This window comes from Lynx canadensis, chromosome F2, assembly GCF_007474595.2.
Source record: "Lynx canadensis isolate LIC74 chromosome F2, mLynCan4.pri.v2, whole genome shotgun sequence".
Lineage (NCBI taxonomy): Eukaryota > Metazoa > Chordata > Mammalia > Carnivora > Felidae > Lynx > Lynx canadensis.
This window is the reverse complement of record NC_044320.2, coordinates 55,019,931-55,045,386: the sequence shown is the minus strand read 5'-3', so window position 1 is coordinate 55,045,386 and position 25,456 is coordinate 55,019,931. Positions and strand designations below refer to the sequence as shown.

At 40.3% G+C, this 25,456-nt stretch overlaps 1 protein-coding gene across 1 annotated transcript in view; it reads left to right on the top strand.

Moving 5' to 3' along the window:
• The window catches only part of STMN2 (stathmin 2), a 46,534-nt gene extending 24,676 nt beyond the window's left edge, over positions 1-21,858 (top strand). The window contains exons 2-5 of the mRNA XM_030304400.1: positions 1,656-1,751; positions 3,893-4,065; positions 14,724-14,915; positions 21,191-21,858. Of these exons, the coding sequence (XP_030160260.1) occupies positions 1,656-1,751; positions 3,893-4,065; positions 14,724-14,915; positions 21,191-21,250 (521 nt within the window). The 3' untranslated portion in view covers positions 21,251-21,858. The remainder of the gene's footprint in view (positions 1-1,655; positions 1,752-3,892; positions 4,066-14,723; positions 14,916-21,190) is intronic.
• The last annotated feature ends 3,598 nt before the right edge of the window (positions 21,859-25,456 follow it).

Sequence of the window (25,456 nt, the reverse complement as noted above, 5' to 3'; positions counted from 1 at the left end):
CTCGACGCCATATTGCTTTATCTTACAAAAAGGCACAGCCTATGAAAACTTGCTGGTTTGGGTTTTATTCTTCATGGAATTGAATGTATTAAATCATCAAATGTTTCTATCCAAAAGAAACTGTGAGGTACACTGAGCATCCATGTAAAGACCTGCTTGGACCTTCATAAGTGACATAATTTCATTAACTAAATAGACAAAAAAGATGAAGAAACATAGTTTTTGCCTTCTAAAGTTCCAAAGGCATCTGATAAAATCTCTCAGAGTGGGTGTCAGGACTGTTATGGCAAAGGGCAAATTGTGTTGCTTATTTTAAAGGAAATCAGCTAAATAAGGAGGGAAATTCTCTTAAAGAGACCCTCTGGATGTGGTAGGTTGAACCATATACACAGTATGACAATATTTGATCTTTGCATATGGTTCAAAGATGTGCGAATATTTGCGGCCCTCTTGGCACATTGAATCTCCTCCCAAAAAGAGAGGTCGAAAAAGGCATCTTGGCAAACTTGACATTGATTCATTTCCTGCATTTTTATCTGGAGGCCGCATATGACTTTATCCTCTGTGGGCCATTGTTATTTGCAAAATTGTTGGTGGGGTGGGTGGACAGTTCGCTAAATGATCTTTTAGGACCCTCCTAATGTAGCATTCTGTAGTTCTAAAGCATCTGCGTGTTGAATCTGTTTCCTCTTAGCCAACAAAAGATGCACTTGTCAATAATGCCCAAATTAACCTTCCGGGAATTCCCATCTCCCCAAGGTACTCGCCCTCCCTTGGGTTGCTGTAATGATCAGAAGCCCCTCCCACGAGGTGAATGTTACCTATGAGACTCAACATGTTAGACCATCGCCCTTTGTTTATACATTTTCACAAGTTAGTGCACAGTATACCTTCATTTTTCTTTCATTTTCTTAACTTATTGATAATCAACAATAGTGAGAAGTCCCCACCTCCTTATCCCCATCTGGTTGTCGTTCATCCTGGGAGGGAAGGAGGAAGGGAATCACTCGCTGAATTCCTGCACCTGCTTGGCAAGGTGGGTGCCCAAGCTGGGTTATACAGAGGAAAGGGGAGCCTCATCAGATCTCAGATTTAGGTTTATGGTGTGTGTGGAAAGAAGTTGCTGCAAGAAAGTGCACTTGGGGATGAAGAGAAAGCAGCAACACGGGTCCTTGGAGGATGTATCTGCTTAATAACCCTCCTGATGGGTTCTCTGCCTATCCCCAGCTGAATACGTGGCCACTGAGGCCGAAGCAGCAAAGGACACCTCCTGAGTCATACTTGTATATACAGTAGACCTGCCTACATTTGTGCTAGAACAGACCTATCTCTCTGCTAACTTTGTCTGTTTTTGCTTCTTCCATGGCTTTTCTGTCTCTCCTCCCTGTCCTTGCTGGATCTCAATTCCTTCTACTTTCCTTTCTTTCTCTAACTCCCTTTTTCTCACTTTATAGTTAACCTGCTATAACATGTAATTTATGCCCTCTGTAATAAGGAATACACACTTGAAATTCCCGTTTCAGTCTTTCTTTTTGCAGAGCGGGGTCCCTGGCAATATTCATTCTGCAGGAGGCTGTAATATTATTTGGGTTAAAAGAAACATTAAGAGGCAATTCAGGAAATGAAAGACACTAATCTTGAGCCTCTCGTTGTAGCCTACAAGGAAAAAATGAAGGAACTGTCCATGCTGTCACTGATCTGCTCTTGCTTTTACCCGGAACCTCGCAACATCAACATCTACACCTACGATGGTGAGTTCCCTGCAACAGAAATGCTCCTGCTAACAAGATCATTCGGAAAAGCTTAGATACCTTTGTTTCTCTCTCACAGCTCATGGTATAATTAAATCGATATTTTGTAGATCTCACTATTGACTTGTTGTGTCTAGCTATTAGGTCTCATTAATTGCCTATTGCTTGAAACAGCTTGAGGGGCTTTTTTTTTTTTTTAAGTAAATTCTACTCCCAACATGGGGCTCAAACTCACAACCCGGAGATCAAGGGTCACACGCTGCACTAACTCAGTCAGCCAGACGCCCCTGAAACAGTTTGAATTTGATGCTAACACCAGCACATTAATGTCTCTTAAGACACATGACTAGATTGTTGTTAGCAGCATAGCAAGACCCACAGCATGTTCAAAACTTTTCTTTGCAAATAATATAATATGCTGAGCTTTAGTGAGGCCAGATCATAATTTGCAAGAAAATGCTTTATACTAAGGAAACTTCAAGAGTAAAAATCAACAACCACCACTGTTTTCCCCTTATCACTGTCTTCATAAAGTGTGCATATTTTGTGCATGCATGTCCACAAGCTGACAAGTTTCCATGATAAATGTGACCTAGGACTAAGGCCCCAGATAACGAGAATTTTAAAAGAAAAGCCTAAAGCATTGGCATGACTACGAACTTCATTTGTAGTGCAACATTTTCAGTTTGATTTATCCAAATTCATTCTATTTAGTGCGGTTTTCCTCCTGGCTCTGCCACTATCTGCCTGACCTCAGGCAAGTTACTTTGATTTTTCTGAGGTTTACTTGTCTCTAGTATTTTCCTCCCGCAGTTGTTGTAGGGTTTAAGTGGTCAAATTCAAGTCAGATGCTTAGGCACCAAGCCTGATCTCTGGTAAGCACTCAAAAATAGTAGCTATCACGACCAAACAATATCATCCTCACTTAGTTCAGTCAATTTAATCCAATGGTTTGATACCGTTATGTGTGTAGCAGATGGAGCTGAGGTATATTTTACTACCTGTGGACTGATCGTTTTTCTTTTCCATATGTGGAAACACATGCAATGAAGATAAGCTGAAGGCATCTGTAGCAGTTAACCCCTTCTGTGCCTTTACAGCCTGTTCTAGGACTCGGGCTTTCTCCTCCCAAAGTTATTCTATCACAGCACACGTGTCATAAATGCAATCATCAACATAACAATTAGCAATTTCATAAGGAGATGTCCTTCATGTGAAAAGGTTTCAGTTGCCAACCAAAACTTTCATTAGAACGCAAGCCCAGTGTCTGCTTTGTGTAAGTTCATTGAGCCAACAAATAAACCAGGGAGATTCTTATTCTGCTGGACACCAGTGACCAGTAATCCAGCCATGTTTATTCTGAGATTCTAATATCTCACTATGTGTTGTCACAGAGGCTCCAAAGATAAGTACAGAACAGGCCTGTCCTTGGAGGAACTTAAAGCCTGGAAGAAGAGACATACGTACAATATACAAATAATCAGTAAGCAGAACACAGTGTGGTTAAGTGTGCTAACCCAGAGGTTACACAAAGTGCACCAGTAAGACAGGAAAGACAGTGACAATGACAATTTCTGCAGCTTTAGGGATTGAAGCCGGGGGAAGTAGAAAGTCAGAAGTTATGTATAAGTTGAGTCTTAAAAGCTAAATAGGTAATTCAACATTGTTCGTGCACTGTGTCCTAGAGAATTTCAAATTTCCAATAAATCTTTGTCAACCTTTTTCTTCATCATTTAGCCTGAAAAATGCTCCAGCCATGGTAATTTTCAAAAAATAAATCTAAATCTGTACCACTTTATTTTCATGTGAAGTTCATGTTTATTCAAGAGAAAAATAAAGTTTAGCTTAAAATCAATTCAGGCTATTTTTTCCTAAGTATGCCTACCATTATTCAACTCCCTATGGATGCTGTTGAATTTCTCAACACTAAACATTTATTCTGTTAAAATATATCCGTCCTTATACTAATGAAAGAAGTCTAATATGTTCAGAACAATGTAGAGCAAATAATCCCATGCAGCATTTTGCTATTTGCCAGAATAAGAACGCGACTTTCAATTGCCTGAATTCAAATTACTTAAATAAACACATGCTTCACACTCTGTATGTATGTTAACATTCTCAAATAATTCATTTCTCAGATATGGAAGTGAAGCAAATCAACAAACGTGCCTCTGGCCAGGCTTTTGAGCTGATCCTAAAACCACCATCTCCTATCTCAGAAGCCCCACGAACTTTAGCTTCTCCAAAGAAGAAAGACCTGTCTCTGGAGGAGATCCAGAAAAAACTGGAAGCTGCAGAGGAAAGAAGAAAGGTAACTTTTTCCATACATTTTTAAATTCTGTCTTTACTCGTTTTCTTCCCTTCCCTCCTCTTTTCCCTCCCTCCCTCCATCTCCTCTCCACACACTCCCCCTCCACGCACACACATGCTGGCAGAGGTTCCAGTAAACAACCACCTCTACACCTGCAACATCCCCAACAAGTGTAGGTCTTCAACAGACACAGAGCCGGGCTAGTTCAAGTAAACATTGCTGCTTTTAGGCTAGTTAAAGCCAAAGCCCTTAGACACTAAAAGTACCTTTCTCCCTCTCCTGGATCCCTTATCATAAAATCTCCCTGCTGTAATACACGGTGCATAACTGAGAAAGCACAGCCTTAAGTAACTTTACTCCAGTGTTTGGAGGTAGGGAGGGGTGCAGGAGTGGTGATTCCTCCTTCTCAGGGTCTGTGTCCTTTCCCCACTGGAACACATGGTTTTCCTTGAAACTAAGACCACCAGATCTTCTGAAATATTTCTTCCCAGATGCTGTTCACCCCGGGATAGGGGCCCCGAGCTTGACCCTGTCCTCCTAAAGGCCTCACTTCCTGCCCTTGAAGTTTGTGCTTCTAAGATCAGGACCCTCTCTGGGATCTATTAGGATCCTCCTCTACTCAGTTCCAAGCCTTGATGGCATCTTTTTCCCTTTTTTCCATTTGCCCTTCTTTGTATTAGAGCACTTTTCTTTTTCCAAATCTCCGATTTTTCACAATCAGGTGACTAAGAAGCCAAAGGTACTAAAAAGGAGGGGCACTCAGAAATCCCAAGGACTCTGCACGTAAAGATAGAAGTTATGTCTAAACACATCTGTACCAACCATGTGATTATTAGAGTTCATCCCATCAAGATGCTCTTAATCAACCCAAATGGAGTTATTTTTAGGAAATTCATTCCTACATCGTATTTTCCACTGACTTTATCATCATTTATTTTTAGGAGCATGTAGTCACTAAAAATATGCTCCATGCATAGTCTTATTTGAATGGACAGTCCGCATTTATAATAATGTATAACTTTATTAGTATATTGCCTATAAAAAGTTAGCCAATACATCCAACACCTCTATGTTGGATAGTTACAAAGAAAACAAAGATACTCTTTCTCCTAAAAACTGAATTCTCTAACAGTCAAAGCGGGACAAAACCAAACACATGTATGTGTATGTACAGTTAACAGATACAGTATGTGTATCTTCAGATCAGGAAGAAAGAGCCAAAGATTAGAAGTCCTCAGATTACATTTTCTGAACTAAAAATTACGTTCTGTTCTGACCTTTGTAGTTGAAAAATCTTCCTGTGTCAGAAAACATCCTAATCACATTTTCAGTTTTCACTGAAGAGTGAGGTTCTCCAAGCATCTGACAAGTACTTCTTTACATGTATATTTATTGTAGTTGGTCAATTACTGTTGTCATAGAGGTGGATTTTAAAAGGAGGAAACTGAGCTACTAACTCAAATCTGTGTACAGGAAGTTGCTTTAACAAATGTTGTTACTTAGAGCTTTCTTCTCATAGTAAAGCTAACTTAACTTGCATTTACAATCCATCAAGACTTTGCTGCCAACAGCTCTAAGTAAGTAAGTCCAGCAGTGACAGTGGGTTGCATCGAAGCAGCTCAAGTCCTCTTAGAGGTAATGGGCACCAGGTACAGATCCTAGGTTGCCACATAGAGATGCTGTGACCTGATTAGAATAGGAAGTCAGTGACTGAGCTGCAATTGAAACTTTGAGATCATGGTTCAGAATGCTGCTGGTGTTTCTAAGGTAATGTATTTGATTTGAAGGATATTATTAAAAGGAAAAGAACGACACAGAGATGATCAAAATTAACTCGCTGTTCTCACAAAACTCCCTGAGTTAGCTAATGACTGATTCCAGTAAAATTCCTACACCCTGGCAACGATAAATTATCAACAATTACACGTTTATACAATTGGATGGAACTAGAAACCGGCCACATGGCTAAAAGACATTTACAAATATTATCTAACATTATGACACTAGGAAAAATGTTTTTTGAAACCCTTAAAATCAGTATTCCTTCACGTGTCTGGTATTACTTGTTAAAATTTTCAAGGCAAAAATCATTATATAGATTATGTCCTTGTAGTAGGGTTTTAATTAGAATAAAATATAATTAACAGAAAGTGCCAACTTACAAAAATCATTAATTGATTTTATTCTGTTGTGCTGACTTAATAAGTGCTCATTAGAAGAACTGTTAATTCTCCTCAAAGAGCCTCCAGCCAGTGCATATATCTCAGTGATTACCTTAGTGAGGACATGCATGTAACCAAAACTCAATTCAACTAGCTAGAATACAAAGTGGGTATGTGACTAAAAAGTCTAGGAATGGTTACAGCTTCAAAAACAGCTGGATCTAGATCAAGCAATAAGGTCAGAAAACCTTCTTTTTATATCTGTCATCTGTCTCTTCCTGCATCTAATTGGTTTCAATACCAAGAAAGTTTAGTTTTCAACCGTCAGTCCCCATTTCTTTTCCTCACAAATTAGCAACTCCGGCAGAGAGAGGGCTTTTCCTTCCCAATAGTTCTTTTTTTCTTAATGTTTATTTTTGAGAGAGAGCACAAGTGGGGGAGGGGTAGAGAGAGAAAGGAGACAGAATCCGAAGCAGGCTCCAGGCTCTGAGCTGTCAGCCCAGAGCCCGATGTGGGGCTTGAACCCATGAACCACGGGATCATGACCTGAGCCGAAGCAGATGCCTAACCGACTGAGCCACCCAGGCGCCCCTCAATAGTTCTTTTTTTTATGTGTATTTATTTATTTTGAGAGAGAGAGAGAGGGAGAGAGAGAGAGAGAGAGAGAATGCATGGGAGAGGGGCAGAGAGAGAGAGAGAGAGAATCCCAAGAAGGCTCCATGCTGTCAACTCAGTGCCAGTCACAGGGCTCCATCTCATGAACTGGGAAACACGAAATCAAGACCTGAATCTAAATCCAGAGTTGGAAGCATAACCGACTGAACCATCCAAGCACTCCCCAAATAGGTAAGATCTCTGCAGAGAAATGTGGAGGTATAGACCCCTAAAAGCAAATTGAGATGTTCTCATCCAGAGAAGGGGAAATAGAATTTAGATAAGCAAAATTGCAGATATCCACAATTTTATCTGTAAACGTTTAGTGTTAGTATAACAATTATAGTAACTATTTAGCTCATAACTGTACAATCGGTGAGCTTGTAGCCCTGCCAACATGGAAAAAAAAAAATGTCTCTAGCTATATAGAATAGTGCTGTCCGATAGAAATACAATGTGAGCACATATGTATTTTCAGTTGTTCTAGCAGTTGCATTTTTTTTATTAAATTTTTTTTTTCAACGTTTATTTATTTTTGGGACAGAGAGAGACAGAGCATGAACGGGGGAGGGGCAGAGAGAGAGGGAGACACAGAATCGGAACCAGGCTCCAGGCTCTGAGCCATCAGCCCAGAGCCCGACGCGGGGCTCGAACTCACCGACCGCGAGATCGTGACCTGGCTGAAGTCGGACGCTTAACCGACTGCGCCACCCAGGCGCCCCTAGCAGTTGCATTTTTAAAAGTAAAAAGAAACGTGAAACAGCCATATGTAACTAGTAGCTACTGAGTTGGACAGCACAGAGACAGATGAACAGACCAGAAAAATTTTAGGGAACCATGGAGGAATTTTAGGCCTTTACTTTTTCAAATTGGTACCAGATAATTATTCAATTTCAACTTTACTATTTTTTAAAATAGTTCCTAATAATAGATGTTCAGCCGAGCCCAGTGATCAGCAACATTTTTGCCCTGGATCCATTTCCTTTCTCACAGTTACAAGTTTCTAAAGATTCTGCCTATTAAACATACTATTAATATTAATAGTAGTATAATAATAGTATAATAGTATGAATACATTAAATAGTATTAATAAATTCCTTTGTCGTGGTTACAATCAAAGGAATCTATAAGTGCCAGTTAATATTTTTATTATCATAAAAATAAGCATATTCTCACTAAATTAACTTAATTCTAACTCAAAGTAAATGTAAAAATAGAGACATACAAGCAAAATAAGATTTCTGATAGGCTTTTAAAACATAAAAAAGTTTGTGAGCTTCTCTCGCCTCCATTGGTACCATTGAAAGGCCTGCTTCTGGGAGTTTAGGGACCACATCTGAGAACCCGTGACCCAGGCTGTGTTGCCTGTGTGAGTCCTTCCGGATTTACAGCTGGAGGACTGCCACGGAGTCATTTCCACGTGGGCCCAAACTCACTTGGTGACAAATGTTTTGGCAGTGTCCCCAGTCCCTCACTCCATCTGTTGACACTATCGCAGCACTGACCATCTGGTTACTGGGTTGGACAACCCTCCCTCAGGCTTCTTTGAACCAGAATTAATGCCCCTTTGATTTGCTGGTAGAAGAAATTTGTTATACAAGAAATAGCCCTTTTTCCTGCTTTTACTGCTTTCTTTGATTATCTCTGGGAATCAGCTTTCACCTCCATGAGACTATATTATATCGTGAGGTCAGCTTGTAGCTCACATTTTGAAATCAAAATTTCCATACCACAACTGGCCCACAAGGGTGAAGCAATATAAAGACTTTAGTCAGCCAGCCAGCCAGCCCGCCATTTATTCATTCAACAAACATTTAGCAAGTAACAGCAGACCTAAGCTAACCATTTCCCAATCGCCCCAGGACAACTCCTGTTTATTCCTTTTTTTGATATCATCATTATCATTTCAATGTCATAAGTGCCCAGTTTGGACAATAAATTATATGGTCATCTAAGCCAAGCAATAGTTTCTAAGAGCATCTTTAAAGCACAGTGGTTAAGAACATGCTTAAGACAATACCTGTAATCAAAGTCTGGCTCTATCACATAATAGCTGTGTGACCTTGGACAAGTGACTAACCTGTCCATCTATGTCTTATTTTACCCATCTGTAAAATGAGCCTAATGATAGGACCTGGGTCATGGAGTTATTGACCATGGGTCAATGAGAATTAAAAGACCTATCCTACATGAAGCCGCAGGCAAGTACTGTGAGAGACAACCAGCTATTATTATGCAAAACACAGCTGGCTCCTGCCTGCAGAAACTAGAGTCCAGCACACTCAGAATCATATAGAGAAAAGAAGTTTCTTGCTATAAAAGATACTGAAATGTTACCATACATTTCTTGAACATTTTTAAATGTTATAAAATATTATGTATCAAGTTACAAAGGAGAAATAGTTTGACAGGTGACAGGTATATAAATGGGTCTGTCCAACTAACAGTGGCTTGAAAAAAATAAGTATTATGAAAAAAAGATGGCAATTTAAGAATTTTAATGACATTAATAAAATCTTACCCTAAAACAGATTGAATTAAGAGAGTACTACACAAACAGTACTCACAGTTCAGTGAGATAATTGACACACTGACGATATTGGTACAATCAACTGCAAAGTCCCTGAACCTCTGAAAGAAAGATGCATTGTTTATTTATTTTTTTTTTTTTTGAGAGAGAGAGCATGCAAGTAGGGGAGGGTCGGGGTGGGGGGTGGGGGGGGTGGGAGAGAGAGAATCCCAAGCAGGCTCTGCACTGTCAGCATGGAGCCTAATGTGGGGCTCAGACTCACAAAGCCATTAATTACATCATGACATGAGCTGAAGTTGGACACTTAACCCACTGAGCCATCCAGGCACCCCTGCATTGCTTTTTTTTTTTAATAAAATGGTGTAAACTGGGCCATGATTAGTCACCAAACCTGATAGACTTAACTTTCTTGTTTGTTGGCATCTCACATTATAGATGGTAATTACAGTCACATCCAGGAAAAGAGGGGGTGGTTTGTACAGCAACGATTATAAACTCAAGTGCTGGCTTATTTGTGATTCAGCATTCGGGAGGCATCTGCTCCTTGGAGGATGTGACACTTGGTCCACAGAACCCTCACATGTGTCATGTGTTGTCCCTCAGTGAAGAGCACCCCCGTGGTTCTTTTCCTAGGAGTTAACCACAGTAAACGCATTCCAGGCTTTAGCAGAAGAGCTCATTCTAAAGGGCTTGGGTTTTTTTGTTTTTTTTTTTTTAATTTTTTTTTTTCAACGTTTATTTATTTTTGCGACAGAGAGAGACAGAGCATGAACGGGGGAGGGGCAGAGAGAGAGGGAGACACAGAATCAGAAACAGGCTCCAGGCTCCGAGCCATCAGCCCAGAGCCCGACGCGGGGCTGGAACTCACGGACCGCGAGATCGTGACCTGGCTGAAGTCGGACGCTTAACCGACTGCGCCACCCAGGCGCCCCTAAAGGGCTTGGGTTTTAACCATTTAAAATGTTTTATTATGCTTCTCACTTCAACACACAGTGAATATTGCACACTTTTGTTTTGCACAATTATATTCAATTATCATATTTTTTAATGTTTGTTTATTTTGAGAGAGAGCACAAGCAGGAAAGGGGCGGGGGGGGGGGGGGGGGGGGGAGAGAAAATACCAAGCAGGCTCTGTGCTGCCAATGCTGAGCTCCACTCAGGACTCGATCTCACCAACTGTGAGATCATGCCCTAAGTCGAAATCAACAGTCAGATGCTTAACGACGGAGCCATCCAGGTGACCCTCAATTATCATATTTTAACAAGACATTATTTATGACTCTAACTGGGTTGCTAATGGTTTTTCACTGTTAACAGTAAAGCCAATAATTAGAGACACATCCTTTAAAGATACTTAGGTACTCAGAGATCTAGTGTCTGATATATGGTTCTAGTTAGTGGCAAGTAATATATCCAGATGATGAAATGGGACAATAAAATAAAGGGTTAGAAATGTGTTCACTCCAGAAAGAAATGGAACACTAGTACTAACTAAAATATAGTCTTAAATCTCATAAGAGTACATAAAATAAAATTGAGTTTTATATATCACTTAACTCAAATTTATCTTCCATTTCATTTGTATAGTAATTAAACTCTTATACTCAGTAATATAAGGCACGGTAATGAACCTCTCTGGAAAATGTTAAAGTGTTCCTAAATGTACAATAACTCTTGTCCCTGTCTCATTATTTTTCCCTTCACGTACCTCTCATGTAATCATTTCGGTGATGCTGAATTCAGTGTATGCTTAGAAAAAGTGGGCACCAATTCTGCGCCTCCGTTATTACAATAGCAAGGTGGAGAAGGTTCCCTGGTCTCCCAGAATGTCATGTTGGATGTCTTAGCTCTATAAATAGTTTGTCTTGACATTTGCATTGTATCAGCTGATCGTTGTCATGCCCTAATTTTCCATTTCAGTATTTCAGTGACCTTCTATGTTAGGTACATGCCATTCAGAGATGGTCCTCCGTGGTCAGATCCTTTGCCCTTAAACAATTTATTTTTAACAGCTTTCAGCAAATCCTACCTTTTAAGCCTCCCAGTCAAGATTCTTTTCTGTTAATCTGCCCAAGCGAGGAAGAAAATAAAATCACCTCTTCAACCATGTGGTGAGAACGTTTACCAAAATGAAGGCAAATGCTTCCACTTTTGTCTAAAACATATTTTTATTCTGGATCCTCACGCATGTTATGTTTCAGGGCAGTTTTCTGAACTAAATGCTTATTTGCTCACTGAAGCGTAACCAGTTTTCTTCCTTGAGGCTGTGACCGGGAGATTAAAAGGTGTATTGATGAGAGAATCAGTCTCTCCCCAGGAATAAAGTCAGAGAAGTTGTAGGCAGTGACATCTGGATGCTAGGGTGTGAAAGAAGGAAAAGGGAGTAGTGCTGTCTTCAGCGGTGGAGACCTTAAGAACTGAGGTAAAGGCCCCGAGACTATTAGCTCCACAGAAGAGTTTGTCTAAGAGTTGAGTGCCTGTGAGGAAAAACCAAAATAGGGTGCCAAAAGTATCTTCTCAGTGTGGGATCCTTTCCGTAATTAATGTATTTTTTTTAACGGATGTGGCTTTAAATATTTGAAACATAGATGATCAATAGGTCCCAAAAATGTATCAGTGGAGAGGACGGTGGATGCAACATTCCCTCAGTATAGGAAAAGGCACCACAGAAATGAGCAGCCCCGAAGCGGGCTGGCCCAGTTTGGCGGGTCTCCGTCACCTATCAGCAGCCTCACGTGAGAACGCTCTGTACTGCCTTCTGTTTCTGTTTCCCCCCATTAATTGTGCTAAAGAAATACACTTGACACCTATGCTGGGTAATCTCATTTAGCCCCAATGGCTGCAAAAGTACTAACGCCATTAATTGAGGCACCTCAAACAGAGCCAAATGCTGTGCCCAGTAAAGCAATAGGCCTCTCTCTCCATTACTGGTAACGGGGCCGGTGGGAGTGTTTGTTCACGCAAGCCAAATGTGCCCCACCAAGGCAAGACATTTGAAAAGGTATGTGCTGCGATATTGCCCTTTTAGTCCCCAGGGTTTCCCTTCTCGATTCCCTTCCTCTGCTGTCTCCTGTCTTTAAGTCTCTCACAAAAGAAGATTAAGAATGCAAATATGAACTGTAAGTTAAAATACAATTTTAAAAGTGCCTCAGTAAATTTGAGCCCCTGAAAATTAAAAATTACTCAGTTGCTCATTGATAACCATCCTTGGTAACTTTCTCTGTGAGCTGATATAGTAAAGAACGGCAGGCATATGGCCCCTTGCCATGAAGTCCATCAGAGAGAAGCTTTTACACACACACACACACACACACACACCTTTAGTCAGTCTGTCTCTCACATTGAAGTCAGTGGTCCTAGTAGCAGTAAAGAAGCAAATCAATGTAGGATGCTTTACCAATAGTCCCACCTAGAGGCAGAAGGATGAACCAGCTAGAAAATATTTTTTCAGGTTTTCTCCAGAAAGGTGCCGCTTGATTTTGAATTTATTCCGTGTTAACATTTCCCGTTGTTTTTCATATTGGGTTCTACCGTAAGCTATAACAAAGCAAGTATGTGATGTAGTCTCCTAAGGATGTCAGTGAAACCATTTGGGGACTAAAACAAGATGCGGGGCTAGTTCCCCAAATTTTCTAATCTCCCATGAGTCACAAGACCTATTCCTGATAAACTTCAGGATAAACATATCAGCAAAGAGTCTCAAGGCTGTCTGATTTTCCCCTTCCTATCTGAAGAGAAGTTTCTCCTCCGTCAAGCCTCATACTGTATGCATACCAAGATCTCTCCTGTGAGACCCCATGATGGCTATCAACTAAATGTTTTCCTATTAATGCTTTTAACATTAACATTAATTAATCAATATTTGACAAGCCATGAGACACATTTTTAAGCTGCCATTGTTTAGGCGTTCAGAGTTACAGTTACTCCTGCAAAGACTCACCTCAGAGCACCAGCCAGTCGTAAGGAATTACCCAGGAACAATGCCTGTGTAACAATTTAGTCTTCAACCTGGATAACTCAGCATTGAGTAAGACTTCTCTTAGCTGCATACTGTGAAAGAAACAATGAATGTGGGAAGAAGTTAAATAGCACATCCAGGTCACCAACACAGGCCTGACACCAGAGGCCATGCCAGTGCATTTTCCAAAAGGTACCATGAATAGCCTGCATTAGAATCACCGGGGATACTTATCAAACATATAGATTCCTGGGGGTGCCTGGTGGCTCAGTCAGTTAAGCATCCAACTCTTTATTTCACCTCAGGTCGTGATTTCATGGTTCATGAGCTCAAGCCCCGCATGGGGCTCTATGCTGACAGTGCAGAGCCTGCCTGGGATTCTCTTCTTCTCGCTCTGCCTCTCTCCCCATCCTCTCTCTCTCTCAAAATAAATAAATAAACTTTATATATTACATACATACATATATTACCTATGGGTCTTAACCTGGGTCTTAACCAAAGAACCACAGAATCAGAACTTTGGGGAGCGGATACCAGGCCTCTGCATTTTATCAAGCACTTCAGTGATTGTTAATATACACTGTACGGAGTCATACAGCCTCCTGATGCTGCAGGGAAACTACAGTGCACAAAATGTAGGGGGATGCTAGGTGGGGTGCAGCTGCCTCTGGCGTTTCTACTCTAATCACTAAGTAACCACAGGGTTTCAAAGATTACCCGGGTGACCTTGGCATGTTCAAGAGGGGGCCAGAACAAGAACTTTCTGTTTTCTGTGGCCAAGTGGACATTACCTTTACACCGTTCACACGTCTCCAAAGAAAATTTGGGTAATGAAAGTAAAACAGGCAAGTGAGGAGAGGTGCGTGTGGAATAAAACGAGAAAGTACATTTGGAGATTTGATTGGCTAAAGTTGAAAAGCTCAGGACTTAGCCTACAGCTGATGAAAAATGGGGCAGGGGAAAGAGGTGAACTTGCCCCAATCCTCCCATATTTTCCTTAGGCTTCAATGGATGCTGCTATCCAATGATTGATTATAGCATTCCCTGTTGCACAAATGCTTAGCATCAACTTATTCTAAAAAACAAAACAAAACAAAAACTCCTCAATGAGGGTTAAATGCTTCTTCCAAGACGGTGTGTCCAAAAAATCCCCAGCTGAAAATTCAGCTAGCCACATTCAGTAGAAAACTCAAAGCCATGTAGATGAGTACTGAATTGACAGTAGTGCTTAGGCTAGAACAAGTGTTCATTGGAACACTCAAATCAGTGGACCCACTCTCTCAAATCAGTGGACCATTATTCTGCCAGATTTGCTTTTGGGTGATTATAAAATGGATATGTTTTTCTTCCCCAGTCTCAGGAGGCCCAGGTGCTGAAACAATTGGCAGAGAAGAGGGAACATGAGCGAGAAGTCCTTCAGAAGGCTTTGGAGGAGAACAACAACTTCAGCAAAATGGCGGAGGAAAAGCTGATCCTGAAAATGGAACAAATTAAAGAAAACCGTGAGGCTAATCTAGCTGCTATTATTGAACGTCTGCAGGAAAAGGTAATTCCGACAAAGTTCTGGGCATAAGCATGCATTCATACGCAACACAGCTGGGTGAAGTTCCAAATGCCCGGGCACCAGGGACTTAGTCAAAACTTGTTTCAAGTACAGAGACAGCTAACGCCTTGGACAGGTTCTTCGGTTGTAGCACTGACTCTGTGGGCACTGTGACATGGGAGAGGAGTGGGAATCCAACGTTAAAGCTAGAATTTGGTGAAATGTTTTAGTAGTGAATGGATTCAGGGAAGCTGATTCATGCTTTTCAAATATATAAAAGACTTGCACAAACTTTAAGAACCAATCCATTGGAAAAATATTAAATTGGAAATATGAAACATGCCATAAAAATATATCATATTAATAAGTAACAATAATATATAACAAAATAATACATTCAATATTTAATTTACTATTTCATTGAGTGTAATATTGAATATATAAATAATAACTTGGAAAAATATATTCAAGAAATGACAGACTACCTAGGAAAAATGGAAAGCCCATTCTGTCTATGTAGGAGAATCTACATGGGAAACCAGGGTATAGTAACATTCATGGAACCAAAGGGAAGGGAAGCTAGTAAGGGATGTTTATTTCCTCACGTTCTGATATCCTGGTGTCTTTCTCCTCACCAACCCTGAAATATACCCATTCCCATCAATCAGGATGAGCAGAGCAGGAGATCCTCTGAAAAGTATTCTCTCTTTCCCTGTTGTTGACGCTATGCTATCTATCCACCACCACCACCACCACCCAGAAAAGTCTCCTTTGAAAATGTGTAGTATAGATATGAATAGTGTAGCTTTTTCCATCTCCAGAAATTGGATTAAGCATTGAGAAATATGATTTTTGAGAAACAATGCCTCAGTCCTTTTCTGAGCCGTTGCCCTCTGCACCAATACTGAGTACTATTACATGTTGGCACTGGAGATACAGACAGAAGTAGGACTGTCCCTGTCATCAGAGCACTAACAGTTTAGACAAGATCAGCCTCCTGTTTTCTGAGTATTTCTTAGGAAGACCCAGGGATCAGGCAACTCTGTTCTGAAGTTCTGATGACTCTGTTTTTACTCGCATTCTCTGATGACAAATATCAATCCAGAACCAAAGGAAATCAGGCACAAAACATAAATATGTGTATATATATATATATATATATATATGTATAATTTCATGGAGATTTTCATGGGCATCTGTGCTTTTGAGGGATTTTTTAAAGCATTGCCTAGGGAAGGGCCTATGGGCTCTGACACAGCAGTAGGACACTGAGGCTCCCAGAGGTATGTGGAGAAAGTACTAGATGACCTGGTCAGGAGCAGAGAACCACTGAATACCTTGGTCAGAACCTTAAAGTTAAAATTTAATTTATGCATATAAGCTGGTGCTTCCATACTCTCAGAACAATGTCATTGTGTTTCACCCAACTGCATCAGGTCAGGATTTGAAGGAGGCAGTTCAGCTCTCTGGATGTTACACATGGTGGTACCATAGCAAGTGCTTTGCTGAGATGCAGGAGAGCAAAGTTCCACTGGGCAAAATTCATGTGCCTCACCTTGAACCATTCAGTCTTCCTCCATTTGCCCTCAGTTCACACGTTTCTGTACAACCAAGGAGATTCCTGCTGACTGGTGCTCATACCATGGATAGCAGAAGACCACTGTGTGTTCTGTTTGGGATAATTATGACTCAACCATCTCATATCCTAGGCCCTAAAAAAAAAAAAAAAATTAATGAAGTTGCTAGAAATGGGGCATGCTGATCATATTCCAGGCTTTTCAATTAGACCGTAATATCTAGTGCAAGATTTATATCACTGACAACCAGGAGCATTATTGTTTTTGAAATTACACATATGCAAATATATAGCATATCCCTCTTGATTTCAACTATAAAGTGGTACATAAAATTTGCATGTTTTAACTAGTATTTCCAGAAGTGTTGGATTTTAATAGGTAATTTCTTTTTCTCTGTGTATTTCTCTTCACCCACTCCCCAGCCGAGCACCTTTTAGCACCCTTTCCCATTCTCACCCAGATTTAGTCTCCACCTCCTTTCAGACTTGCATACAGACATGCGATTTGTCCTAGAAATAATCAACCTGTGGACGGCTTAACATCCTGACATCAAGCTGCAAAATCTCCCAGTGAGACGCAGGCGTCTATATTTTTTAAAACCCTCCAGATGATTCCAATATTTGGCCAGGTTTGAGAACTAGGGGTTTATAGCCTATTCTGATTTAAATCCCAACTGACAGTATTCTATCCCACGCCAGATAATGCAGCCCAGATCATTTTTAGGACCACATATGTTTTCTTTTTCCTAAATAAGACAGAGTAAGGTTTTTATCCTGACCAATATGTAGCCTTTTGTTTGAATGAAATTACTGCAGTAAGATTAAATTAAAAAGAGAATCAATAATAATACTAATGCTGAAAATGCATGAAACTGCTAACATATATAAGCTGTTCTGGAATCTGATGCATCAAAAGATGATTACTACTGAAAATGACACCGATTAATCAGTTAATCATTCAGTGCGTATTCGTGGAGTACCTACTATGTGCTTAGACACCTGGAATAATATCAAAGAGCATTTACCAGCCGTCTCTTTCCCTATGCAGATAATATAAAACCAGCAACAAATAGCATAGCACCAAAAATTAGAGAATAAGACAACACATAATATGGACCAATATAGATAGTTAATACAAAAGCACTGAAAAATGTTAGTAAAAATGAAATCCATGTCAAGGCTAGCACACTAAATTCTCACCACTGTGACAGGCCTCACTTCACTGAGCCTGTCAATTAGCCAGACGACGTGATACAGAGCCATGGTGTCCACGGTTTCCTCAGTGTCATTCACTGACAAATTCCCACAAACTTCTTGGAGATCCAGCTATGTTAGCTCAAAGTCTTTAGCTAAAACTGAAAGCCTAAAGCAAAAACAATCTCAGTTGCAGTTTAGAATCTACTGAAGTGCTCTTTAAACTAAGAGATTTTGATTTAATTGTCTGGGGTGGCACCCAGAGATCAGTATTACTTCTAAAGTTTACCAGTAGATGCTAATAGCAGGAGTTGAGAACCACTGAGCTAAAGACTTCTTAAATATGCTTTGTTATATTGTCGTAAATTATATTTAAGTATTTTTATCTTCGTTCCATAGAAGTGTTCTTTTTTCCTTCAGAAAAGAATGTTACGCTTTTTTCTTTCAATGTCTGTTTCCATAGCACCTCGTCTCAACACCCCAGCTTATTATAAAGGAAAGAATCAAATGTGGAGAAAGGTGTGAAAGAAGGAATGCATCTGCCACCGAGAGTTACACTAGGCTGATCTGTTTATGTCACTCACATCGAAATTACAACTACCCAACAGTCTTCAAATTGAGTGACATAAATAGTCATACCCAGGACTCAAAAGTATAGTCTGTGGACAATGATTGACACTCTGGTGAAGTTTAAAATGTTCTTGTTCATGGAATAATATAATAGAAAGAGACACACTGAGACAGAGACTGAGATGGAGACAGAGACAGAGAGACAGAGACAGAGATAGAAAAACACCTTTTCCTGCCATGCGAAAGGATTAAAGAGACACTTTCTTCTTCCCCCAACATGTCCTTTCTCCCCTAACGCATTCAACAGTATCTAGCAGAAAATTCACTGCCTGGCCCATCAGGAACCCTGAGTAACAGCAGCTCTGTCATCAGACCCAACCAGGATCTGTAGTGGGTATTTTTTAAAAGCCAATTAAAGCAGGTATAATCATTTTCACAATATTGCATACATTCATAATACATCTAACTTTAACATCAAGCATTTAAAGGTACAGCGAATTACCAATCTTTTCATGTAGGCCAAGACCATTTTGAGAGATGGATCAGTTAATTGGGGTACCATGTCCCCCTTTTCCCCATTATCCACCTATATCATATTAGCTATGATTTACAGTTTCAATTTCTTTAAAATTGGGTAAGGGCTAAAGATATCTGCAAAATAATATGAATATAGGACCTTAACAACTTTTCTTTTTTACAAATTTCCCCTAGCTTTTATACTTGATCCAATATCTGATCATACTGCCCTTTCTCAGGTATTTCCAAAGCTTTTCCTCCACCCACACTAGCTTCTATTACTGTATCTTTAATTAAATTATGTAATTAAATTCTCAACTAGCTAGCCGAACAGGGTGGAAATATCATTGACTACAAGTAAGCATGTAACTCAGCCAGTGAGAGGAAAAGTATGTGCAAATAATAAGGAAGAGCCTACTAGCCTCATAAGCAATGCAACATTTAGGTGATACCAGGATGATGGCGGGAATGGAGAGTGTTGGTTAACCTACCAGATCAGTTAAGAGGACTTCTAGTGAACCTTGTTGAATTCTCCACTTAATTCAAATTGTGTCACATCTTCTTGCCTTTATAGCTCTACCCCACGATTCACTAGCCAAGGCCAAGACCGCCCAGATCATAATATTGTAACAAATACCAAAGGAGCTTCCCATGGTGTTCAGGAGTAAGAGAAGCAAAAAAACACAGACAACCTTGACAGCTACTTTAGCTAGCCAACCCCAAAGGACAGTACTTAGTCAGTAAGAGATGTTGTTTTAGTATATTGATCATCTCACCTCTAACAATATAGAAAAGTTGGTGCAAAAACATTGTAGTCATTATTTCAGTGACAATAGCATCCCATAATATGATACAGCTTAAAACAATAAAAATATTTTGAGGGAATAAGATTCTGTGGTTCTTTTCTGAAAAGGTGGTTTTGATGCTATATAACTCCTTAGATACAGATTTCAACCATTATTAATTTTCATCTGTCATAAACTTTTCTTCTCCTCTGACTTTTGTTTGGGGGGAGGGGTCATTCTTGTTGACGAATGCAATTTATGTAACTATTTACTATTGAACCTGTCTGAGGAATGAATAATGAAAGGAAAAGAGGACGTAAAACTAGCTGTTCTTGATTGCTCCCTGTAGGCCAGCCATTTTGCATGTACTACTGCATTTAATCCAAACAACAACCCTGAAAGGAGATACTGTTATTGTCTCCATTTCATACCTAAGGAATTTGTCCTTAGAGAGATTTAGTCAAGATCACAAAGCTAAGTAGACGACAGAGTTTAGCTCTGAACCCCTGTCTTTTTCATTCCACCCTTTATACTAACCTTTATACTAAGCTGAAGCTGCAATTCGTTGACGATCATCAAACACCACACAGTAAGCAGGCTTAGCAGTACCATTGGAAGTTTACGCTCCAATGGCCACTATCATCTCGATATATGAAAACGTTCTTTCCTGGCACTCACAGCTCACTCCTGACCCCTCTTTTGTATTGCAAGTGCGTAGCCATTTGTAAAAAGAATTTCTGATGATATTGACCGCAATCCTCATCTTGCATTTAAATCGACTCATGCAACAGAATTTCACAGATGGAGCTGATACTCTAGGTCATCTAGTTCAGATCCCTTGTTTGTATTTGATAACTAGTGAGGCAAAGGAGACCTTAAAAGGTAAAAAGTATACATATAATTAAATTTAAAAAAAAAAAAAAAGGAAAGAAGAAAAAGAAAGACCTCATATTTCTTGGCTTCCAGTACAGAAATCTCTCTAATCACATCTTCTTAGGGAAACGGAATGTTTCCTAAAGCCATCTTTCATACATTTTTGCATACCAAGGGAGTAGTTACATACAATGCTAAAATATGATCTATTACACTTCCCTTATATTGATGGGAGGAAGGAAGGTAAGACTGGAAAGGTCACTGGGACTCAAGTTTTGAAAGGCTCTGACTAATAGGTTAAGCATTTAAGAAGCATATAAAAAAGTCTTCTTCCTGTGTCTAATCCTCTCAAAGTGTCCACTGATAATTGTAAAGCCCTTAAAATATTCAGGAAGAGGAAAAACACCATTAAAAATAGGGTAAACAACAGTAGGATGTTCTATTGCCGTTTTCTGGATTTATATAGCGATCATAATATTCTGGATTCTCTTGATCATATGACCTTTTTAATAGTTTTACTCAAATACAGTATTAAGGGTTTTTTTAGGCGCTGTAAGTCTTATAAGATCTTCTGTTATGTTATACTTACTGGGTCCCTTGTCCTTTCTCGTGAAGTGAAGAGAATTCCTAATGATAGACATCAAACAACTGGGTGACTTCCAACGAGGCATGTATTGTGTAAAGAAGTAGGCAAGCCTTTCTGGTTCTCTGTGGAGCAGACACCCAGGCTCTGTGACATTACTTCTCCCTTTGGTGTCTTCCAGGAGAGGCATGCCGCGGAGGTGCGCAGGAACAAGGAACTCCAGGTTGAACTGTCTGGCTGAAACGATGGAGGGTATGGCACGCCCCACCATTAGTAAATCCCCCTGCCTATATTATAATGGATCATGCGATATCAGTATGGGAAATGTATGACATGGTTTAAAAAGAACTCATTATAAAAAACAAAAACAAAAAAAACAGAATCAAAAATTAAAAAAAAAAATCAATGCGGTCTCTTTGCAGAATGTTTTGCTTGATGTTTAAAAAATACCTTGGATCTTATTTTGTAAATACTTACATTTTTGTTAAAAAATACAAGTATTGCATTATGCAAGTTATTTCATAATCTTACATGTCCTGTAACAGGCTTTTGATGTTGTGTCTTTCCACTCAAATGAATTTGCTAGGTCTGTTCTTTTTGAAGCCCTCATGTCGAACTCCATTCCCTGCCCTTTTCATCCCAACAGAAAAATGAGGTCAGTAGACAGTCTATGGTGCTAGAAACCCACCATTGCCTAATGACCTAGATGGCTTTGTAATCTCTGAACTTGACTAAGACCACACCTAGGTTACAGGTTTTATGACTCCACACAAACCTCCACATTTGTTCACTCATAATCTACTAACTGCCTAGAAACTACAAAACCAGGCTAAGAAAAAAAAAAAAAAACACCAATCATAGCATTTACTTCTGCTTCTCCTGGATTATGTGCTACAAATGTGCTTTGGCTTTAGAAAGGGATGGATGAGAAGACAGAGCTGAGATCAACCTGGGTAGAAGCAGAAAGTTAAACCCTTTAAAAGCGCTGAACACAGATTCGAATCCAAATGGTTCAAGCAGCCATGAAATCGCTCTTCATGAAGTGGGCTTAATTCTCTAGTTTAAGTTCTTTTGATGGAATGAATTAATTAATGTGTCAGGTGGCTTATTTGTGGATGCCATGATTGATGATGTTCATTTTAAGCTCTTACCTATAGTACAAGTACATGATGCTACTGAATATTTTTCCACTTGGAAACTGTGAGCTGGTTGTTGCATTGAAACACACATACAAACGAGATCAAAAACACTGCGGACTTTCACTCAAGCTGGTCTTTCTTCCCCAGTGTGAGGCAATCCTGCCTATTAAAAAAAAAAAAATTACTCCATCTGTGAGGGCTGATACAGCTAAGGGGGCTAGGCAGGGCATTTGTGCCAACTAAGAATCACCAGACACCCACCATAAGTACCTATCGCAGTTTTGAAGTCGTTTCTCCCCCAAATCCCAACTCCTGAAGGTTGCTGCCTGCATATTTACTCTTCATTAGTGCTATTTTCCTGTATGTCATTGTGAGCAAGCTGTGATTAATAAAGAATTGGAGTTCTGTGAACTAATAAAGGTTCAGTCTGTTCTCTCGCCCCTTCATGTATCTGACCTGGAGTTCAGATTTTAAAAGGGTGGCCAATGGATTAGACAATCTCATAAGCAAAGAGACAATGATTAGAGTTTGAAGGAAACCAGTGCCCTGCTGATTCACTTCCCTTCTGGGGCAGCAGGCAGCATCTCTTTTCTCTCTGCTTCTGACAGGCCAACGCAGCAGGAGAGGTCTTCAATCTGTTTCCCTTGAAAACATTCAGGACTGCAGGAGATACCACAGGTTCAGACTGACGATTCTGAGAACGAGACCCCCTTTCAAAGCACTTGGAAGGTTCCTGGCACCACCTCGTGCTCTCCCATGTGGCCAAAGAACACCTTCACCGGCCTGTTAAAATGAGATTTCCCTGCCATAGTGCTGAATTTTGCACCACCAGTAAGCATACTGCACACATGGACACAGCAGGGTCCTGTCGATGACCCAGATGGATCTTACAGGACCAAAGGAACCCCATCCAGCTTTAGCAGAAAATCATAAATAATTGAAACCACGCAGATTTATGAATAACTAAACTGGGCTATATTCCATAGGAGCACTAGTGAGCCAGGTTTGAGGATGAGGCCACCTGGTCCCTCTCTTTGTGGGAATCTAACACTGCAACGATCAATACACATGTTTGCAGGCCTGAACGCCACGATCTTCCTTTGGGAAGTCAGTTGGAGCTTCTGATTAGCATACACCAATCTTCATTTTCATACTGATTTCTATACAACTTAGTTTGTAATGTTTTCGTAAAACATTATTTGAAGGGCTTCCATGGGACCAGACCCTGTGACTGAGCCCCGGAAACACGAAAATGAATGACCACAAGAAGCTCACAATCTACTTGTGAGCCAATGGGGATATTTTGATGTGTCCCTGCAGCATACTGAGGGGAAGCATAAAATTTCTATGAAGCTTTCTGAAATAACTAGAAATAGTTGACAAACATCTCACACTACTTTGTGGGTCCCTACATTGGAACTGTTGACCAATCCAACTGAAAATCCCAAAGGTGGAGAAACTAAGGCCCAGAGAGACAGAAGATAAGTGACTTTGCTCCAGGTCACAATTCCCACTTAGCGTGATTTCTCTCCTTATTGGTAGCTCATCAGCAGACCATCCTCAAATCTTACCACACCAGCAAGGATGTGTTATGTCTATAAAGTTCCCCTAGACTAATGTTTTGCAATATTGGCATGCTTCATAGTCATTTGGAGGACTTGCTAAAAACAGATTGCTGAGCTGCAGCCCCAGAATTTCTGATTTCTGAGGTCTGTGGAAGCCTGAGAATGTGCATTTCCATCATGTTCTCAAGTGGCACTGGCATTGCTTGCCTGCAACCTCAGTTGAGAGGCCCCGCTGCAAAATGTAATCGATACAGATGTGTGGATTCTTGGTGATGGCCACGGTGGTGGTATTGTTTCATTCAGGGCATATTCCATGGGAGTGGGGCGTGAAAAGAAACTCATTCATTCAATATTATTCAAAAAAGTGGAACCCAAAGGAATCCAAGAAGAAGAAAAAAATGAACTAGACCTTGCAAGTTCATAAAAGAATAGAAAGAAAGCGTCTAAGAGACAGATGAGGTCAAGGAACCAAAAGCGTTGTCTCTCTCACAACATCTTATTTCAGTAAGGCTTAAAACGCCTCAGATGCTCCTGACCCTTTAAGAGTTGAACCAAGAGATCTTTGCAAAGATGATGTCATTTTGCAAGTTATCCACAGTTTGGTAGTCTTGTTCCACTTACAATTTTTTTTTACAGAGAGCCCGGTATCCTCGGGACTATGTTTAAATTGAATATATGACTTTAAAATGCACTCTGAAGAAAATTCACAGAAGCTCATCGGTTTACAGATTTACCCTCCTCTCCTATTTCTTCTATACCCAAAATATATGGAACAACTGATGGTGACAAATTCTGTTTTCTCCGGAGGCAAGCACCAGCCTTTATAACATTTCTCAGGAGATAACATACGTAAGAGTGTACTGACAGTCATACTCTGCCACATCCACCCCCATCCCACTGAGGGAGAGAAGAAGGAGGAGATATGGCACCCGTGATTTTAGCAACCAAATAATCGATCATCTTGCGTTCTCAGCCCTGAGTGAGACAATTAGCCTTGACTTCTAATCAGGCCATTTGCTGAAAATTCCTAAGGCAAACACACAGCCCCAAACAAAAGTGAGATTCCCAAACTCTTCCCCCAAATTACCATAAAGTCATCTTGGATTCTTCACTGCCCCCACCACCCACTTCCAGTTAATCATCAAGTATCATCAGTTTGACCCCCAAATTGTCCCTCATTTCTTGCTTCTTTTCTATTTCCATAATCACTCCCCTACTTTGGGTTTTATTAGACTCTTACAACAACCAACGTAGCTCCTTCACTCTAATCTGCAGGCCCCTCTCCACTCTGACCACATCTCTCCAGTCCTCTACCACCTCGTCCCCCTTAGCAGCAGACTAAAATCTATACTCCTCTGCATGGCGGTAAAGTGCCTCACCAGCCCCCTCATTTCTCAAGAACATTACTCCCCTTGGGCACCAAACTATTCACTTTAACAAGAACCTTCTGGTCTCTATGCACATGCTGTACTCTCTGTTTAGAATTATGGTCACTACAAATTAGTTAGGAGATGCTAGACCAGACTGTGATAAAACCTACAAAATCTAAGTGGGGCTAGTAAATCACAGAGGCTTATTTTCTGCTCCTGATACATGTCCAGCATGGGTCACTGTGGACTCTGTCATTCCTCACTCTGCGCTAAAGGCCAAGGAGCTGCCTTTATCTGAGACACTGCTGGCCACTGTGGAAAAGGGAAAGTGGGAAGCCGGCCAATTGTGCACTGGCCCAGAAGCAGCAGACAT